This window comes from Miniopterus natalensis, chromosome 6 (genome assembly GCF_054644295.1).
Source record: "Miniopterus natalensis isolate mMinNat1 chromosome 6, mMinNat1.hap1, whole genome shotgun sequence".
NCBI lineage: Eukaryota > Metazoa > Chordata > Mammalia > Chiroptera > Miniopteridae > Miniopterus > Miniopterus natalensis.
Window position 1 is genome coordinate 56,606,353 of NC_142086.1, and position 19,494 is coordinate 56,625,846.

General features: G+C 39.5%; 1 protein-coding gene across 6 annotated transcripts in view; it reads right to left on the reverse strand.

The window, feature by feature from the left end:
- YEATS2 (YEATS domain containing 2) overlaps positions 1-15,258 on the reverse strand; it is an 83,392-nt gene extending 68,134 nt beyond the window's left edge. For 3 of the 6 annotated variants that reach the window (XM_087818283.1, XM_087818284.1, XM_087818282.1), the window contains exon 1: positions 498-2,398. In XM_087818283.1, coding sequence (XP_087674409.1) covers positions 498-597 — 100 coding nt within the window. In that variant the 5' untranslated portion in view covers positions 598-2,398. Of the gene's footprint in view, positions 1-497; positions 2,399-7,939; positions 11,433-14,602; positions 14,921-15,166 lie in introns of those variants that run through there. The other 3 variants (XM_087818281.1, XM_087818280.1, XM_087818279.1) reach the window with 3 other exon arrangements.
- Positions 15,259-19,494: the final 4,236 nt, after the last annotated feature.

The window sequence follows — 19,494 nt, forward strand, 5'->3', positions numbered from 1 at the left end:
AAGATATCTACCACATCTGAGAATCATGTGAAACATCTAATTAAAACAATAACATTTTAAAATAATTTTAGCCTTGTCCTTAGCAACAGTAATCGTGAAACTACAAGCCTCATGAGACCATCATCCTTTCTGTAGACATTAAAATAATTATTAATATAAAAAAAACTGACCCCATGTACCACCTATAATCATCTCACATGATACCACACTGTAGTAGATATATCATAAGACTTAATGATTATACCTAACATACAATGATAACTAAAGTTCAGGGCCTGTCTCATTACTGATGCTTTGACTGTCTACCTGACTATTCCTCTTTTATGCCACATATGGTGTATTACTATTAAACAGAACACTTAGTTAATCCCTCTCACAAACCTCTTCGAATAATACACAACAGTGGAAATGCAGTTCATTTTAACACCTATAAATCTCATAGGGAGGCATATGCCAACAAATAAATACATAATTTCCGAAGGTAGGTGAATTTCTACCTGAATTCTCAATTGCTTTATGCCGCTTATTTGGAAGGGCCACAGATACATCCTCGTAATCAGGGTCAGTTTCTTTGATTGTTCGCTTGATTCCAGACATGATGACATCTGTTCTTCACTGTGAAACAATAATTAATTAATAACACAGCTTGATACTAGTTCTTATAAATATACGTGTACACACATTCAAAAGGAATAGATACTGACACTTAAAAGTCTGTAAATACACACACATCTCTTTTAAAGCCAAAAGCACAGCTAACTTCAAAAGTTTACTAAAAAAATAAAATTAAAAAATCATCATCCTTATCATCATCTGTTACAAAGCATGGGGTTCCTTTCAAGAGAAAATCCTTTTACAAGGCAGCACATTGTTCAGGCTTTTCAAAAGGGCCAGGCTTTCACAGAAAGGCCATGATAAGGAAAAGGAAAGGAAAGAAACCAGACTTTAATGAAAACATGGGAAGCCCACAAAGAATCTTGGAATTCACAATGCACCAAGCATATTACAAAATATGAGCAATACAGTTAAAGTCTTGATAAATAATTTATTATACAAATAATCTCGGGTTCTTACATAGTATCTGCTACAGAACAGACACTCAATAAATACTGTTACTAATTATTTATTATTACTCATAATAAAACTGTATAGACATATTAAAATCCAATAAATCTTCTAGATCTGCACTGTCCTGATACATTAGCCACAACCTATATGTGGTTATTTAAAGTTAACTACAATTAAAACTTAAAATTCAGTTTTGTTCTGCATTTCAATATTTCACATTTCAGAACCAGACACATTTCAAGTACTCAATAGTCATCAGTGGCTACTAGCTACTATATTGGACAGCATAGACATGGAACATTTATATAATTACAAAAAGTTCTACTGGACGCTGCTTCTCTTCCAAACTGTTTCATTGAGCACTTACTAACATTTCATAAGTCAATGTAGGCTATTGCTGCCCAGACCAGCACTGTCCAAAAGAAATATGAGCCACAAACAAATATAATATCTTCTAGCAGCCACATTTATTTATTTTAAAGACAGAGACACTGATTTGTTGTTCTACTTATTTATGCATTCCTTGGTTGATTCTTGTATGCGCCCTGACTGGGGCTCCAACCCACAACCTTGATGAATCAGGACGATGCTCTAACCAACTGAGCTACTTGGCCAGGGCCTAGCAGCCACATTTAAAAGAGGAAAAAGAAATGGGTGAAATTAATTTTAATAATATATTTTATTCAACCAATAGACCCAAAATATTATCATTTCAGCAATGTAATCAATATAAACAAATTAGCAATGAAATATTTTACATTCTTATCTTTGTATTAAGTCTTTAAAATCCAGTGTGTATTTTAGACTTAGAGCACATCTCAATTTGGACTAGCCACATTTCAAAGGCTCAATAACCATCCGTGGCTAGTGACTCCCTTATTGGGCAACAAGCATCCATGCAGGGTAGTTACATGAGTTGCCCCTTAGAGCATTAATCTATGACATAGAAAGACAAAAAGAGTTCTCTGATTTCCAAACCTCTGCTCTATCACTAACAGAGATTATGTACCTAACCAAAGGCAAAATAACAATGTATATTTATTGAGGTAATACAAAATTTTTAAATAAAATTAATGAAAATGAAATGTTAACTCAAAAATATATATATTTTTTTCAAAGTTGAAACAGAAATAACATTTTAAAAGCCTCTTGGCTCTTGACTGGCTGGGTGGCTCAGCTGGTTGGAGAGTCATCCTGTACACCAAAAAGGTTGAGGGTTCCATTCCTGGGCAGGGCACATACCTAGGTTTTTAGTTCAATCCTGTCAGGACACATATAGGAGGCAACTGATCGATGTTTCTCTCTTTCAAATCAATAAACATATTCTCACGTGAGGATTAAAAAAATTCTATTCTAAAAAAAAAAGGTATCTCAGTTCACACTCCAGTTCTTTCACCCATTCCAGAGCCAGACTCACTTGATGCAGGTGGGAGAAAGACTCATGTAATGGTATATGTATATGTAAATCCTGGATTTAAGAGAACATTTTTCCTATCACTGTTATCTTGTGTAATACCCCTAAGCTTTAAAATGCTCTAAAAAACTTCAGCATTAATAAACATACTTAATCAAGCCATTTAATGTTTATTCACCATCATTACCTAACCTGCTGTAATTCAGAATATAAATGTCTTTATTTTTGTAGAGACCCTGAATCCAACTATTATCTTCTGTTTTTAAAGCTTATAACAAATCAGGGTAAAGTCTTGTTCTTTTCTTTTAGCCTTTCTCCATCTGGTCTGCAACTAGTTTTAGACAACCCGAAAAAAATTGGGGGGCAGTTATTAGAATCATTCTTAAAAAAAAAAAAAATCAACTAAGCCTCATTCCTTTTTCCTTAATGCAGATAAGAAAAAACAACATTTTTATTCTCAGATAAACCTAAACTCAGAGGTAGAAACAACACAGATCTCCAAATCTGTTTCTGACCCACACCATTTCATCAGTGACCACCTGTCTTCCAGTTAGCCAAGAGTCTTCTGGGATTACCTGTGAGGATGAGTGAGTCCGGCATCATCTTCACTCATCCACCCCATGGACTCATAACCTGAATATTCTCTTCCCACCTCCCCCCCCTCAAGTAATCTCAAGATTACCGTAGCTCTTCCCCAGAAAGGTTGGGGATCCTTGAAGAAAATAGTATTTTATTTTACTCCCACTTAAGGAATGAAGCAAAAACTCTCTTTTAACTTTTGCTCTAAAACTGGGGGAATAGAATAGGAAAAAGGGAAGAATCTGGTGGTGGAGGCGGCTGCGTGGGTAAGGAAGAACCCAGGAATGAGTTACCTTGTTCTGCGCCAAGCTAACTCCTATTTCATGCTTTTCCTGTCATCTTTGGCCATAGATTTGAGCTCCCAAATAAACATGTTTAGGAAGACTTAGGTCTGTACTGAGCATGTTTAAATAATTCAGGTCTGCTTCAGTCTAGCAAGAATACTAAATAAAGTATACACAAGCCGCATTCAAGTATATGCTAGCTAAGGCGAGGCACATCTGCCAGAGCATGCTAGCATCCTGATGTAATAAATAACTGAATGGAATGTGTAACAAATGACCCATGGTAATATTAAGTTTTGGATTCTTCTTGACTGGCTTCAAGATTTATGAAAGGGAAATGTAAACAGTTGTTATTGTCAGATTCAACTCTGAAACAAAATGTCCTACTGATCCTCTTTAGGTTTTGATTCAGATGAAATAAAAAATACTGAGATGATATGTGAACATTTAAAAAAATTCTGTTACTGTTTATTATAATTTGTCTTTGAGAAAGGATTTTCTCAATACCATGGGACCAAATCCAAATACAAAAATATATGTAATGCTGATTCCTGTAACTTAACATTTTTATCTCATTGGAACAGCCTCATTACAAACAGTAAATGTTGTCTACTTAACCTTAAAAAATACACATTTTCCCCATGTATAATGTAAGAAAGCAAAACAACCCTGTATAACACCCATTTAAACAACATAAACTAATCTGAGTTTTTGAAAAAGGTTGAAGACCAAAAACAAAACCTTTTATTAGTCTATATTTTGAAATAAAACCCAAGAGAAAAATATTTTCTAAAGAATTATATTAAAAAAACAAAATTATGTAATACATAGTCACTAGAAACTCTTAGTAAAAGGTTTTCGTTTTCATGTCAGAGAAAACCTAGAAGCCCTATAGAACCTAGTCCTAGAACCCCTCTTACAGATGTGGCCAATTCTTGGGGGAAGGCGGTCCTTGAAAAATGTGCTATGTACTATGTGAGGTATCTTCTCTTTTTTTTAAGTTTATCTTATTGTTGAGATATTACAGATGTCCCCTTTTTATCCCCATTGATCCCCTCCACCCCACATCCACCCCACCCCCAGGCTTTCCCCATACCAATGTCTGTGTCCATGGGTTATGCTTATAAACATATAAGTTCTTTGATTAATCTCTCCCCACCCACACCCCCATCCCCACCTTCCCTCAGTTTGTTCCACGCTTCTATGTCTCTGGATCCATTTTGTTCATCTGTTTATTTTGTTTATTATATTCCATGTATAAGTGAGGTCATGTGGCATTTGTCTTTCTCTGATTGGCTTATTTCACTTAGCATAATACTTTCTAGTTCCCCCCATGCTGTGCCAAAGGCTAAAAGATCTCTCCTCTTTACAGCTGCATAGTATTCCATGTGTGTGAATGTGCTACAGCTTTTTTATCCACTCATCTACTGATGGGCACTTGGGCTGTTTCCAGATCTTAGCTATTGTAAATTGCACTGCTATGAACAAAGGGGTGCATAAGTTCTTTGTGATTGGTGTTTCGGGTGAGGTTATCTTCTCAATATAAAACTCTCTGATCCTCATGGCATTTGAATCTCATTAGAATCACTGAATTTTGTGCTCTCATTCCAGACAATTTTTCCCATCTGATTTAAAAGAGAGAATGGGGAGGAGCAGCACAATTGTTTTCCATCTGCTTCCATACAGACAAATGTTTCTAAGATGTTAATGATTTTAGAATTCTTTGGCCCTGTTTCTGTAGTCTTCATTTCCAACAAAATATTTTCCCCTTTGTTAACATGACAACCAGTGTTCCTTTATCAAATATTTGAATCAGAGAATCTACAATCCATTCTCCTCTATTAGCCAAAGACATTTCAAAAATATCTACAAAAAAACAAAACAGGACAATGGGTAAACAAACCGTGGTGTACCCAATGAACTCCCCATCCAAGCAACAACAGGAATGAATCTCAAAATCATTATGGTAAGCAAAAGAAGCCAGACACAAAAGAGTACATAAAATGATTCCACTTATATAAAGTTCTAAAACAGACACATTTGTCTACGGTGAATGAAAATAGTAGTGGGGTGCTGGTGATGGGGACTGACTGAGAGGAGGAATAAGAATCTTTCTGGGGTGATAGAAACATTTTATATCTTAATAAGAGTGTGTTACATGGGTTATACGCAATTGTGAAAACTCATCTAACTATACACTTAAAATCTGTGTATTTCACTGTATGTGTATTTCACTATACCTCAATTTAGAAAAGAACTACAAAAATATTTATCTGATCATGTCATCTCCTGCCTGGAATCTTCAATGGCCTCCCATACACTTAGAATAAAATCACTCTTCAACATGACACACAAAATCTTAATATGAACCGGGCCCTGCCTCCCTCTCCATTCTTGATCATTAACATCCAGACACATTGGTTTTCTTTCTGCTCCTCAAATACACCTCAATCTTTCCTTTTTTGGACTTAAGTTTCCTTCTCTCTGGAATGCTCTTCCCCTAGGTTAGCTTTATCAGATCCCAACTCAAATGTCCACCTTATCAGAGGAAACCTTCCTTGATTATACCATCCAATGTAGCTGTCCCCATCTTCCCCCTACAAAGTTCCCATAAGCTCTCAATAAACTATTGACTGTAAATGAATGGATAACTAAAATACCTGCCAAAATATAAATACCCACAAGGAATATAACTACTAGCTTACACTAGCATCATGCTTTCCACATTACTGTACTTATAAATTTATTTGTTCATATTGCTATACCTCCAAAAGCATTATGGCTAAATGTTTAAAATAAAGAAATTTGTAGTTGTACAGACACATGCAAACAAAAAGATAGCAGGCATGGCAAGATTAATAACAGACAATAATTTAAGGGAAAAAAAAAAACACTTAATAAAGACTGCTACTATAAAAAGACACAATCACAAAGATATGTCATAACCTACTCACCAAACATACTGTCAAAATAAACAAAATGCAAAACAAACCAGAAATATAAGAATTTAACAAAATCACAATCATAATAGAATATGAACACAAATCTCTCAGAAATTTAAAAGATCAAACAGATAAAAAATACAGATTTGATTAACAAGCCAGATTTAACAGATGCACACAACTCTGAACCCAGCAGAGAATAATCCATTTGAAGTATCTATAAAACTTCATTAAAATTAAATCACATAATAGGATACAAAGAAAGTCTCAATAATTACAAAATGTGAAAATGTTTTAGTCATATTCTCTGGTCCTAATAAAATTATTAACAAAAACTCACTAGGATATGGAAAATACAATATTCTAAGTAACTCATGGCTCAAAAAAGAAATTAAAATAAGACTATTGCCCAGCCAGGCATGGCTCAGCAGTTGAGCATCAACCTAGGATCCAGGAGATCGCGGTTCGATTCCTGGTCAGGGCACATGCCCAGGTTGCGGGCTCGATCCCCAGTTGGGGATGTGCAGGAGGCAGCTAATCAATGACTCTCTCATCACTGGTGTTTCTCTCTCTCTCGGCCCCTCTCCCTTTCTTTCTCTGAAATCAATAAAGATATATATACGTAAAAAAAAAAACAACTAACAAACATTAAATCTTACACTTTACAAGAGTGAATTCTATGGCATGTGAACTAGATTTCAACAAAGCTGTTGTAAAAAATTACAATGATAAACCCAAAAAACATTAACCTTAAACAGAAATCTATTTATAGATTATCCTACCCCAGGTATGTGTGTGCATACTATGTGTGCACTGGTAGGGCTATCAGCTAGGAAATCAACATTCATTAGGAAGACCAGTTGGGAGGTGGGGCAGTACAGATTTTTAATACTTTTAAATTTATTTTTTTCACCCTGGCCAGTGTTGCTCAGTGGTTAGAGCGTTAGCCCAAGGACCCAAGGGTCACAGGTTCGATACCATGTCAAGAGCACATACCTGGGTTGCAGGTTCAATCCCTGGCCCCGGTCGGGGTACATTCAGAAGGCAACCAATCGATGTGTCTCTCACATCATGTTTTTCTCTCCCTCCCCCTCCCTCCTTCCCTTCCACTCTCTCTAAAAATCAATGGAAAGACTATCCTCAGGTAAGGATTAACAACAACAAAAAATTTAATTTTTTCATGAGGTATTTCAGATATTCAAAAAAATATAAAATGATCAGTGAGGAGTATAAAGGAAGTTCTAAAGTATTAGTAATTTCTTATTTTGTAAGCTGGGCAGTAGCAAGGTAGGCATTTGTTGCTTTACCACTATTTTTTAAAACATACTTCCTTATTTATGTGCTCTTTAGTACATATGATGTATATCACCATTTTAAAAAACAAAACTTCAAAAATTTAAAAATAAATTATGTACATTCATACTATGGAATAAATCAGTTCTGCTCTAATGTGACATACACATTTCTAGAAAGTATCACGCTGTGTAAAAATTGTATCATGAAAATCGCAAGCTTTATGGGAAAAATGGGGTTTAGAAGTACAATACTCAACAATTTTACCAGTGACATAAAAAGGAGTATCTAATTATAATGGTAGCAGTTTTACACATGCTAGATGGTTAAGGAATACACAAATGCTATAAACACTTTACCTTGAAAAAGACCTCAGGTTTGCTGTGATAGTTAGTGGGCACTGAAAGTCTGCAGCTTGTGAGTTACTGTCCAGTGGTAGAAGGGTAATATGAAATCAAGAGAAAGCTGTAACACCAGATGTGGATGGGTGTGGCTCATAGCACAGCAGTAAACAGGTCGCTGGAAGGTGTTTGAGGTGTGTGCCTGTGTGAGGCTTGTGTATTCCTTCCATGGCTCAGTTCGGCAGGGTAGTTTCCTTCGTTCACCGAGCATTTCTTGCAGACAAAATCACACATAAGAAATGTGAACTTCACATTATATTTAAACAATTCCCTATTATATCAACTGCACTGAACAAACTTGTGTTTTCTTATAGCAAAACCGACTGCACTACTGTAAGATTGTAATGCAACCATTTAAAAATATGCTGCTATAAAAATACTTGTAAAATAAATTGCAAAGTGAAAAAAATCAAGGTGCAGGGCAGTGTATATATTTTGATTCCTTCGGCTATAAACTGGAAGAGAAAAGGTATATGTTTGTGTAAGTTTTTCTAGAAGATCAAAAGCAGTTAACAAGAATTGCCTCTGGGTAGTGGTTTTGCTTTTCATTTTATTCCTGACTACGATGTTTGAATTTTCTAATCATGTACATGAGTTATTTGGGGGAAGGAAAACACCAAAAGGAACAATCTGAGAGATGGATTATAGGTATTCTTTATGTCTCTTTCTGTTTTCTTCTTACTTCTCTATATGTTAAAAAGAACATAATTGGAGTGTGGAATAACTGGAATTCTCACTGATGGGAATGTAAAAAGAGACAATCACTTTGGAAAACAGTTTGGCAATTTCTTAAACAGTTAAATATACCCTACAATATGACTCAGCCATTCCACCCCTACGTATTTACCGAAGAGAATAAAAGTGTATGTCCACACAAAAACTTGTACACAAATGTTCAGAGCAACTTTATTCGTGATAGTCAGAAACTGGAAACAACCTAAATGTTCATCAGCAAATGAATGGATACGCAAATTGTGATACATCCACACAACAGACTATTATTCATCAATAAAAAGGATTGAATTGATATATGCAAGGTGAATTCATCTAAAAATGACGTTGAGTGAAAGAAGTCAGCTTAAGAAAATAGTATATACTACAATTTCATTTATATAAAATGCAAATTAGTCTTCTACAGTGCCAGGAAGTTGATCAGTGGTTGCCAGGGGAAGAGACAATGACAGGGAGGCATGAGACAGGGATTACCAAGGGGCATAAGAAAAATTTTGGGGATGATGCATGTTTACTATTTTGATTGTAGGGATGGTTTCACAGGTGTACAAGTATGTCAAAATTTAGCAAATTTTACACTTTATATATGTATAGTTTGTGATATGCCAATTGTACCTCAATAAAGCTCTTTAAATACACACGACACTATTAAATATAATATAGTCTGCCAAAAATGTATAAAGAATACATAATGGGAACCCTCACACTTTGTTGGTAGAAATGTAAAATGGTGCAGCCACTGTGGAAAACTTTTGGCAGTTCCTCAAAAAATTAAACACAGAATTACTGTATAACCCAGAAATTCCACTCCTGGGTATATATCCAAAAACTTGCATGTGAATGTTTATAACAGTATTATTCATACTAGTAAAAAAGTGAAAACAATCCAAATGTCTACCAATTGATGAGTGGGTAAACAAAAAGTGGTAACTTCATACAATGGAATATTATTAAGCAATAAAAAAGAATGAAGTACTGATACATGGGTGAACTTTGAGTATATCATGCTAAGTTAAAGAAGCCAGATACAAAAGGTCACATGTTATATAACTCTATTTATAGAAAATGTTCACAAAGAGGTAAAAATCTACAGACACAAAAAGTGGTTGCCAGGAAGTGAGGAGAGGGGGAAACTAGAACTGACTGCTAATAGATATGGAATTTCTTTCTAGGGTGATGGAAAAGTTAAGGAATTAGATAGCCATGGTTACACAACCTTGTGAATATACTTTATACACTTTAAAATGGTGAATTTTGCCCGGCTAGACGTGGCTCAGCAGTTGGGCATCGACCTAGGATCTAGGAGATAGTGGTTCGATTCCCGGTCAGGGCACATACCCAGGTTTGTGGGCTCCATCCCCAGTCCGGTGCCTGCAGGGGGCAGCCAGTCATGACTCTCTCATCATTGATGTTTCTATCTCCCTCCCTCCCTCTCTGTGAAATCAATAAAGATATATTTTTAAAAAACACATCTTTAAAAAAATGGTGAATTTTACATTATATGAATTATCTCTCAATAAAAGTATACAATCTCAAATAAAATTTTTACAAAACAAAATAGACATAAATCACCAATGTATCTAAAACCCTGGCTCACTCCTCAGATAAGCAGGGTAAACAATCCTTACCTAGAACAAGTTCTACCTCTCCTTGTCTGCAGTCATCAAAGTTCACATGCCTGAACATCTCCCAACTACCTTCTAGTGGGTAATATTTCACCTCTGCCTTCTCTCCACTTACTAAAATGCTATTCCATCCTTCAGGAATCAAATTAAGTTCTGACTCATCCATGAAGTGCACTCCAGCCTTTGAAAACTTTTTTTTTCTAACACCCACAGAACAGATGATAAACAATCTGCTTCATTAAGTCTTGTTTTCTATGAGGGAGAAGTGTACCCGACCCTCACTCTTCATTCGGTAGCAGTGTAGAAAACAGAATGAAAGGGCACCAGGATTAAAGGCAAGGAGGTGGAGGGCAATTTAAGGAGGTGACAATGAAGATTCAAATAAAAATCTATGGTCAAATGAGAAGAGAGGAGGATCAGGTATTTCTGAGGCTCTCTCCTAAGGAAATACTCTCAAGGCAGGGTGATGTACACCATATGTGAGCTGCACTTACAGATCTACAACTTAAATGTTAGTTGTCTTGTTCCTATATATTTTATAATAAAAAACTGGAAATAGTCCATAGCAAATTATAGTGCATCCACTAAATGAATATGAAAGCATTTTATTATGATCCCTTATGTAGAAAACCCTAAAAATTGTACACACAAAAAACTGTTAGAATAAATGAATTCAGCAAAGTAGGAGGATACAAAGTCAACACACAAAAATTCAGTTGCATTTCGCCCTGGTTAGAGCGTTGTCCTGACATGCCAAGGTTGCGGGTTCAATCCCTGGTCAGGGCACATACAAGAAGCGGAACAACAAAGTAGTGTTTCTGTCTCTCCGTTTCTGTCTCTCTGCTCACACAATCAATTAAGCCCTGGCCACTGTGGATTAATTGGATGAGTGTGTCATCCAGTGCACCAAAAGGTTGGTAATTTGGTTCAATATCCAGTCAGGGCACATACCCAAGTTGTGGGTTCGATAGCCGGTTGGGTGCATATGGGAGGCAACGGATCACTTTTCTCTCTCTCCCTCTCTCTAAAATCAATAAAAGCATATAAAAAATAAATTAAGAAATCAAATATGGCCCAGCCGGGTGTGGCTCAGCGATTGAGCATCGACCTAGGATCCGGGCAATTGGGGTTCGATTCCTGGTCGGGGCACATGCCTGGGTTGTGGGCTCAATCAATGGCTCTCTCATCATTGATGTTTCTCTCTCTCTCTCTCTCTCTCCCTCTCCTTTCCTCTCTCTGAAATCAATAAAGATTTTTTTTTAAAAGAAATCAAATATATATTTTAAAAAAGAATGAAATCATACAGACTCTTATCTAATACATAAAGAAAATTAATTTAAAATAGGTATAAGACCTTAATGTAAGACCTAAAACAATAAAACGCTCAGAAGAAAACATAAGACAAAAAAGTGTCATGACATTGGATTTGGCAATGCTTTTCTTGGATATGGCAACAATGGCACAGGTAACAAAAGAAAAACTGACAAACTGAACTTCAAGAAAACTTAAAAATTTTGTGCATCAAAAGATACTATCAACTGCCCGGCTGGTTTGGCTCAGCGGCTGAGCATCGACCTATGATCCAGGAGATCTAGGTTCGATTCTCGGTCAGGGCACATGCCCAGGTTGTGGGCTTGACCTCGAGCAGGAGGTGTGCAGGAGGCAACCAATCAATAACTCTCTCATCATTGATGTTTCTATCTCTCTCTCTCCCTTCCTCTCTCTGAAATCAATAAAGACATATTTTTTTAATGTTTTAAAAAAATACTATCAACAGAGTAAAACAGTAACACACAGAATGAGAGAAAATACTTGCAATTCATATATCTAATAAGAGATTAATATCTAGAATATAGAGAGAACTCCTAGGACTTAACAACATACAACCGGATTAAAAAATGGATGAAGGATTTGAATAGATTTCTCCAAAAAAGATATGTAAATGACCAATAAGCATATGAAAAGTTGCTCAACATAACATTAGTAAAGTTCAAATCAAAAGCACAATGAGCCCTGGCTTGTGTGGCTCAGTGGTTATAGCATCAGCCCGTGCACCAGAGGGTCCTGGGTTCAATTCCTGGATGTACCTGGGTTGCAGGTCGGATCCCTGCCCCGGCTGGGGCGCAAGCGAGAGGCAGCCAATCCATGTACCTCTCACATCAATGTTTCTTTCTCTCTCTCGTCCCTTCCACTCTCTCTAAAAACAAAAAATCAATGGGGGAAAAAAAATCCTCAGATGAGGATTAAAAAGAACAAACAAAAAAACCCCCACAGTGATGTATCATCTCATACCCATTAGGATGGCTACTATCAAACAGGAAACAAGTCCTGGTGAAGAGGTGGAGAAATTCAAACTCTTGTGCAGTTGGTTGGAATGTAAAATGGTGCCGCTGCTATAGAAAACAGTGTAGCAATTCATCAAAAAATTAAAAATAAAACTACCATATAATCCAGCAATCCCACTTATGGGTCTATATTCAAAAGAACTGAAAGCAGGAACTTGAACAGATATTTACAGATATCTGTACACTCACATTCTTAGCAGCATTATTCTCAGCAGCCAAAACATGAAGCAGCCCAAGTGTTCACTGATACTTGGATGAACAAAATATAGACATACACTGGATTATTCAGCCTTAAAAAAGGAAATTATGACATGCTATAACATGGGTGAACCTAGAGGATATCATACTACGTGAAATAAGCCAGTCACAAAAAGACAAATATTGTATGATTCCACTATGTCAGCTACATATTTTTACTATCTAAAGAACTCAACAATAAATTAGAAAATGTAAAAGAAGCAGCATAACAGAGGACAGGAACAGAAATTCACAAATGATCAATAAATGTGAAAAAAATCTTCAACTATATTAGTAATCAAAGAATGGAAATAAACAAGACATAAGCTTTTCATCTATTAAATTCTGTTTTGGGGTAGATGGACATTAGGTGTCTTGAAGGGGCACTTTTTTCTAATTCACACCCACTGTCTTCACTTCCTCACATCCCATTCAATCATTCCAATCTACCTTTCACTTCTAGAACTCTGGATAGTACTACCAGTGACCAAAACCAATAACCTCCACGATGCCAAATCCAATTGAGCATCTTACCAAACATCTTAGAAATGCTGATAAAAGAACCAATTCTCCATCTTCCAGAAACTTATCTCTTTTGGTTCCCATGATACCAGTCTCCTTTTTCTCTTACCTCATTGTCTGTTTCTTCCTGTACTGTGCTCAGTCGTCTTCCTCTACCAGACCTTGAAGTACTAAAGTGTCCAAGCATGGATTTTCACTTCTCTATACTCTTTCTCCCTATGTGATCTAGTCCCAAAACTTTGATATCATCTATATAACTGAGTACTCCCAAATTTTTATCTCCAGCTCTACGCTCTCTCTTATGTGAGTTCCAAACCTGTACATCCAACTGCCTCCTCAACACACTGACTTTATAACTAGTATGCATCTCAAATTTAATACATCCAAAACAAAACTTATTATTTTCCCCACCTCAAATTTCTCTTCCATTTTTCTCTTTCTCAGTTAATGGCACCATCTATTTATAGTTGCTCAAAACAAATATTGAAAAAGCAAAGACTTCTCCCTTTCCCTAATCAATCCATTTCCAAATCTTGTTCATTCTTCCTTCAAAATACTTTTTTAATCTCTCCACCCTTCTCTATCTCCACTGTCATGGACCTAGTTCAAGGTACTGCAAACAGCATCCTAACTGGTCTCTACATAGCAGTCAGATTATGATCCTTACCAACTTAAAACCTTCAAAGGCTTCCCATAAAAACGGAATTCCTAATCAGAGCATCATCTGCTCCTATTTTTGAAAAAATACACACAGCCTAAAACATACACTCGATGATCATCTCTGTAGACAGGGAAACTATGGGTGTTTTTTCTCGTTTTGCTTGTATTTTTAAAATTTTCTGTGATGAGTACTTGGTACTTGCTTATTAAGAAACAGGAAATGATATTGCTGAGTACTACTCATTACAACGCATTTTACATGCTAACCAGAAAAGAGAACGGAAAATTGTAAGTAATCTTTAATTGTTATAAGCTTAGATGAAAAATACTAGCAAACGTATATCAAACTCTAAGGATTACTGGTGATACTTTCTTCCTCTACTTTCTATTTTTTAACATAATTACATTCATGACAGGAAAAAAATGTTATGCTCTAAACTTCATTGTCCTCTGCAATCTGGCCACAACCCACCAAATCAGCCTTTCTTCCAAGTACTCACTTTCCCCAGCTCTGCACTCCAAGCGCGCACGGTCTCACGCCTCCGCCGCCGCAACTCCTCGGGCCCCATCCCCGGAACACCCGCCAACCTTTCAGACCTGCTCATCCCTCACGGAGGGGACCGGTAGGACGGCGACAGGTTGGAGGGACATTCCGGGATTCTTGTTGGTAAATCCACAACTTCCTAGTGCTGGGGCCAAATCTCGCCTCCGATCCCCTCACAGGCCACCAAGCTTAACATCCTGAGAGCTCCGACTACTGAGGCTCAAGGGACCCCCGTCCCCTCAGCGAGCGCTGTGCCCCTTAGAAAAGGACCCCCCCAAACCCAAATTCCGGTTCCCGCTTCGGAGGCTCCCCGGACACCCACAGACACCCAGGATCCAGCCTCCACCTCCAGATCCAACCCTCTCAGCACTCGCTGCCTCCCTCCCCTCTGCACCCGGGGCCGCGCGGCCGCGGGGTGGGGGAGGGGCGCGCACGTGCCCGCGCCGCCCCCGCCCAGACAAGGCCCCGGAGAGCAGAGCGCGCTCCCCGCGGGTCCCGTCCCGCTCCCGCCAACACTCACCCTCTCCCTGGTCTCGGCTGAAACGCAGGCCAAGCTGGACGCCGCGAGACAGCACGGGGAAGGCGAGGGAGCAGGCGAAACCCCCCCTAACCCCCGCGCCACGAAGCCCCAGCGACCCCGGAGCCCGCGGAAGCACAAGGCTCGGTGCAGCCCGCCGGGTTCGCTCGGCCCCGCACGTCACCAGCAGGGGCGGGGCGGGGCGCGCGCCGCGGCGGCGGCGGCGGCGGCGCGCGGCCGGGGGCGGAGCTCGCTGGAATGTGGGCGGGGCCGGCGGACCCAGGCCCGCGCCGCCGCTGTTCCTGGAAGTGTGGCAAGGTTCTGGCAGTCACCATAACTTGTCGTTTTCTTCCCCAGAAGGAAATGGAGGGTTCCAGCTCCAAGTCTGACAGGATATCCCCCCTGCCAGCATTCACGGAGTTTATACAGTACAGTAGTAACAACAGTGGCTATGATTTTTGTGTGTCATTCTACACCAAGCTCTGTGCTAGGTGCTGGGAATACAAATAACTGTAGTTATTACCAGCCTCCTTTACTGATGCAGAAACTGAAGCTTGGAAAGATTGGGACTTATCTAGGTCACACAACTAGCGAGTACCAATCCATCAAGCCCAGTCCTCCTAAATGTCTCTTGAGCCCACCCTACCCTCCTCTTCCCTGTAGCACCCTGCCGCAGACCCCTGCATCTCTCTGCTCAAGGCTGCTCTAGGCTCCCAACTGGTCTCCAGGGGGATGTGTTTCTGTCCCCCTTTGATCTGTTCTCATTATGTAAAGATTTATCACTGGAGATGGGTGGTAGGTTTTGAGAGGGTTCACTTTGTAATTGATTTATACTTTACTTATGTTATCAACTTTTTGGATGTATTTAATGTTTAATAAAAATGTTTTAAAGGATTTACTTTTTTATCTGCAATAGCAAGCCCAGTGCATTGCATATAGTATGAACTCAAAAAGTATTTGTTGAATGAGTGAAGAAGAGGGCCAGGAACTGACTCCAAAGTAAGGGAATTGACTCCACATGATAAGGGAATCTGGGGGTTTTGGTCTATTAGGGGTAAACCATATTAACAATATTTGTTCAGAAAATTTTTATTACGTTTCTATTCTGTGTTTTGGCACTGTGTGCCAAGCCCTATGTTAGGCACTGAGAATCAGAAATGAGCAAAACGGTTCCTGTCCTTGTGAATTTACAGTCAATCTTATGTGAAAGGCCAGGAAAGGCCTCCCTGAGCTTTAAGCTAAAACCCACAGAGATAATAGGAATTGAAGAGATAAAAATAAATGTTATGGAGAAATAGGTAGGGTAAGAGGTCAGCATGAGTGTGTCAGTGTTCCCCTACTTTTGGGGTCTAACCCTGATAGAGGGCCGGGGCCAGGGTGGGGTGGGATGGGGTTGGAAGCCCATTTCCCCTGGTCCAGCTCAGGAGGCTGCCGAGTTCTGGCAGAAGTCTTACACTGAGCTGAGTAGGAGCAGAGAGCAGCATTGGGGAGGGAGAGGAGTATGAGAGAATGTTGCTGGGTGTCCATAACTTGCACATGGCATGCTAGGAACTCTTTTCTGTATGCTCCCTGCTAGGCAAGCAAAAAGCATGGTTGAGAGCCATGGATAGGCCAATGGGCACTGTGCCATGGGCCAGGTGATCCTAAACCAAAGGCAAGGGCGGAATGATTTGTCAGGAAATGGCTGGAGAATGTGGCTAAGACTCCAAAGATGGGCAAAGCTGAAGACCCAGGCAAGAGCAGAAGTGCTCTCACATCAGCTGGTGAGCAGAACAGAGATGGAGGAATTGAGGTGGGAAGATGACACATCCGACACTCAAGGTGTTGAAATAACAAATCATGAGCTTGCCAGCCAACAAGCTCAGCAGTTGGTGCCAGCAGGACCATGGTGACCAGGAGTGACTAGGAAGCAGAGGCCAGTGAGGACCCAGGATACAGCTCCCAGCTCCTACCACTTCCATGAAACTTCCCTTTGATCCTACAGACCATCTTGGGAAGTCAAGAGGGGGAGGGAAAGTTCTGACAGGGTTGCAACTTTGAATTGACTGAATATCCCAGCTGAGATTGTTTAAGACCAGATCATTTTAATCCAAAAGTTTAAGTTTAACCCAGCCCCCAGTAGGAATTAAAGCCCATGAGAAAGCTTGCATTATTTAAAGAGAAATAACATAGCTACAGATCTTTACACATGCGCATGCAATGTGTCCATTTCAGTAACAGAGATAAGCTCTCTGAAGGAAATGGGCAGGGTGCTGAGAAGGCACAGCACAGAGGGGGCAAATTTAATGCGGAAGTAGAAAAACCTTCCCTGAAAAAATATTAAATGAAACCTGAAGCAGTAGAAGCTGTTGGGTCATGATAAAGCCTAAGACAAGGTGAGAGAAGTCCAGGGTAACTTAAGCAAGAGCAGAGTGGCTGCGGATGGCCCTGAGAGTTTAGTCAGAGGCAAGATCACAAAGGAGGTGGTGGTAAGATTTTGATCTTTATTGTAAGAACAACAGGAAGTCATCAAAGGTTTTAAGTGAGGAGTGAATGTATTCAATTTCCCTTCAAAAAAGATCACGCCCTGGTCAGGTGCTCAGTTAGTTGTAGCAAACTTCTGATATGCCATGGTTTCCGTTTCTATCCCTGGTCAGGGCACATACAGGAGTTAACCAATGAATGCATAAATAAGTGGAACAACAAATGGATGTTTCTCTCTCTCCCTTCCTCTCTCTAACTCTCAAATCAATAAATTTAAAAAAAAAAAAAAGCATCCAGACAGTTGGAAAGCAATTTGAGTTGTCCAGGTGAAATATGAGGGTGGCTTCCACTGGACAGTGGAGGTAGAGGAAAGTAAGTGAATAGATTCAACAACTGGGGAGAAAATACAGAGAGGCTTGGTAGTGAACTAGGAGGAGACTGGGAAGGAAAGTGAAACCCCTGCAAAGTCAAATGGTACAGGAGAAAAAGCTGCTGTATCTATCCTTCAAACAAACAAAGACCTGTGCTGGGGCACACAGCAAGGCAAGTGGCTGGATGTTGGATTTCAGGCCCCTCCCTGGCCAGGCCTCCTCAGGCATTATTCAGCAGTACAATCACTGGAGGTGGAGGGGGCTGGGAGTGGAGTAGGGTGTGGGATAGGGTTAAGGTATGGGTGGGTGGGGGGTGAGGGAGGAGGGAGGTTGGGGGGAAGTTCCAGGAGTGTTGACAGTGACCTAGGGAAAGGAGCCGGTAGTTTAGGGGAGCCTCACACTGGCAATTGCTGGCAAATAGCTTCTTGCAGCAGAGAAACAAGGAAAGCCTGAGAAGGGTGATGAACCCAAAGCTCAGCCTGAGTGGGAAGAGGAAGCTGGCTCAGATGGAAAACTGGTGCCAAACTGACCGGAGAGTCCCAGTCCCCAGGTATCCTGGCCTCCTCCCTGGGAAGACCAACCACCCTTCCTATGATTAACAGGAACCAATCAACAGGAATCAGACTCCTGGAGCCCTTAAGGTAATGAGGTTCCCCTACCAGGATGCAGATACTAATTAGACTTGTAAAATGAGAACTTCACTTATTTACTGCCTCAAGCAAACTTAAATTAGTTAGTGCCTGGGAATTACACTCAGGTAGTTAAAAATAAATGATTGTCCCCAACCAGGTCCAAACAAGAAACCAAACATTTGGTAGGCCTTTTTGGATTTTGGTAAAACCATATCCCACTCGGTAGATCTAGTGGACCCTGCCCTAACCCCAGAGAAGCCACATATTGTGCTTCTCCTCCTTCTGGATTGTAGTCACCTGGGAATACAGACTTTGGGAATGAGGGAGATGATGCAAGACATGTTTTCATTCATGAAGAAAAAAAAAAAGAGGATATTTTCCCTGTAAGGAAGCTGTCTATAGCTGGAACTGGTTGACTTCTCTATGTTTGTTTTGTTAACATAAGAAATGTCGAAACCTGTAGAGAAGTTTCATTTTTGTTTTTATTTTTATTCATTGATTTGAGAGACACAGTGATTTGTTCCACTTATTTATGCATTCATTGGTTGATTTTTGTATGTGCCCTGACCAGGGATCAAACCCACAGCCTTAGTTTATGGGGACGATACTCTAACCAACTGAGCAACACAGGTTAGGGCATCTGCAGAGAATTTTTAATGAATTTACTTGAGCCAAACTGATGATATATGCTGGAGAGCAAGATCTCAAATGCTCCGCAGAATAGCGGTTTTGCAGTTTCTTTTATGCACTTGAAATGAAAAAGGGTGTATAAGGAAGGTGGGAGAAAGGAAAGTGGGGATTGGATTACAGGATCGTGAACAAGACTGTGTCCATCCTCTCTTGAGAGTTAATACCCACTTTGAGG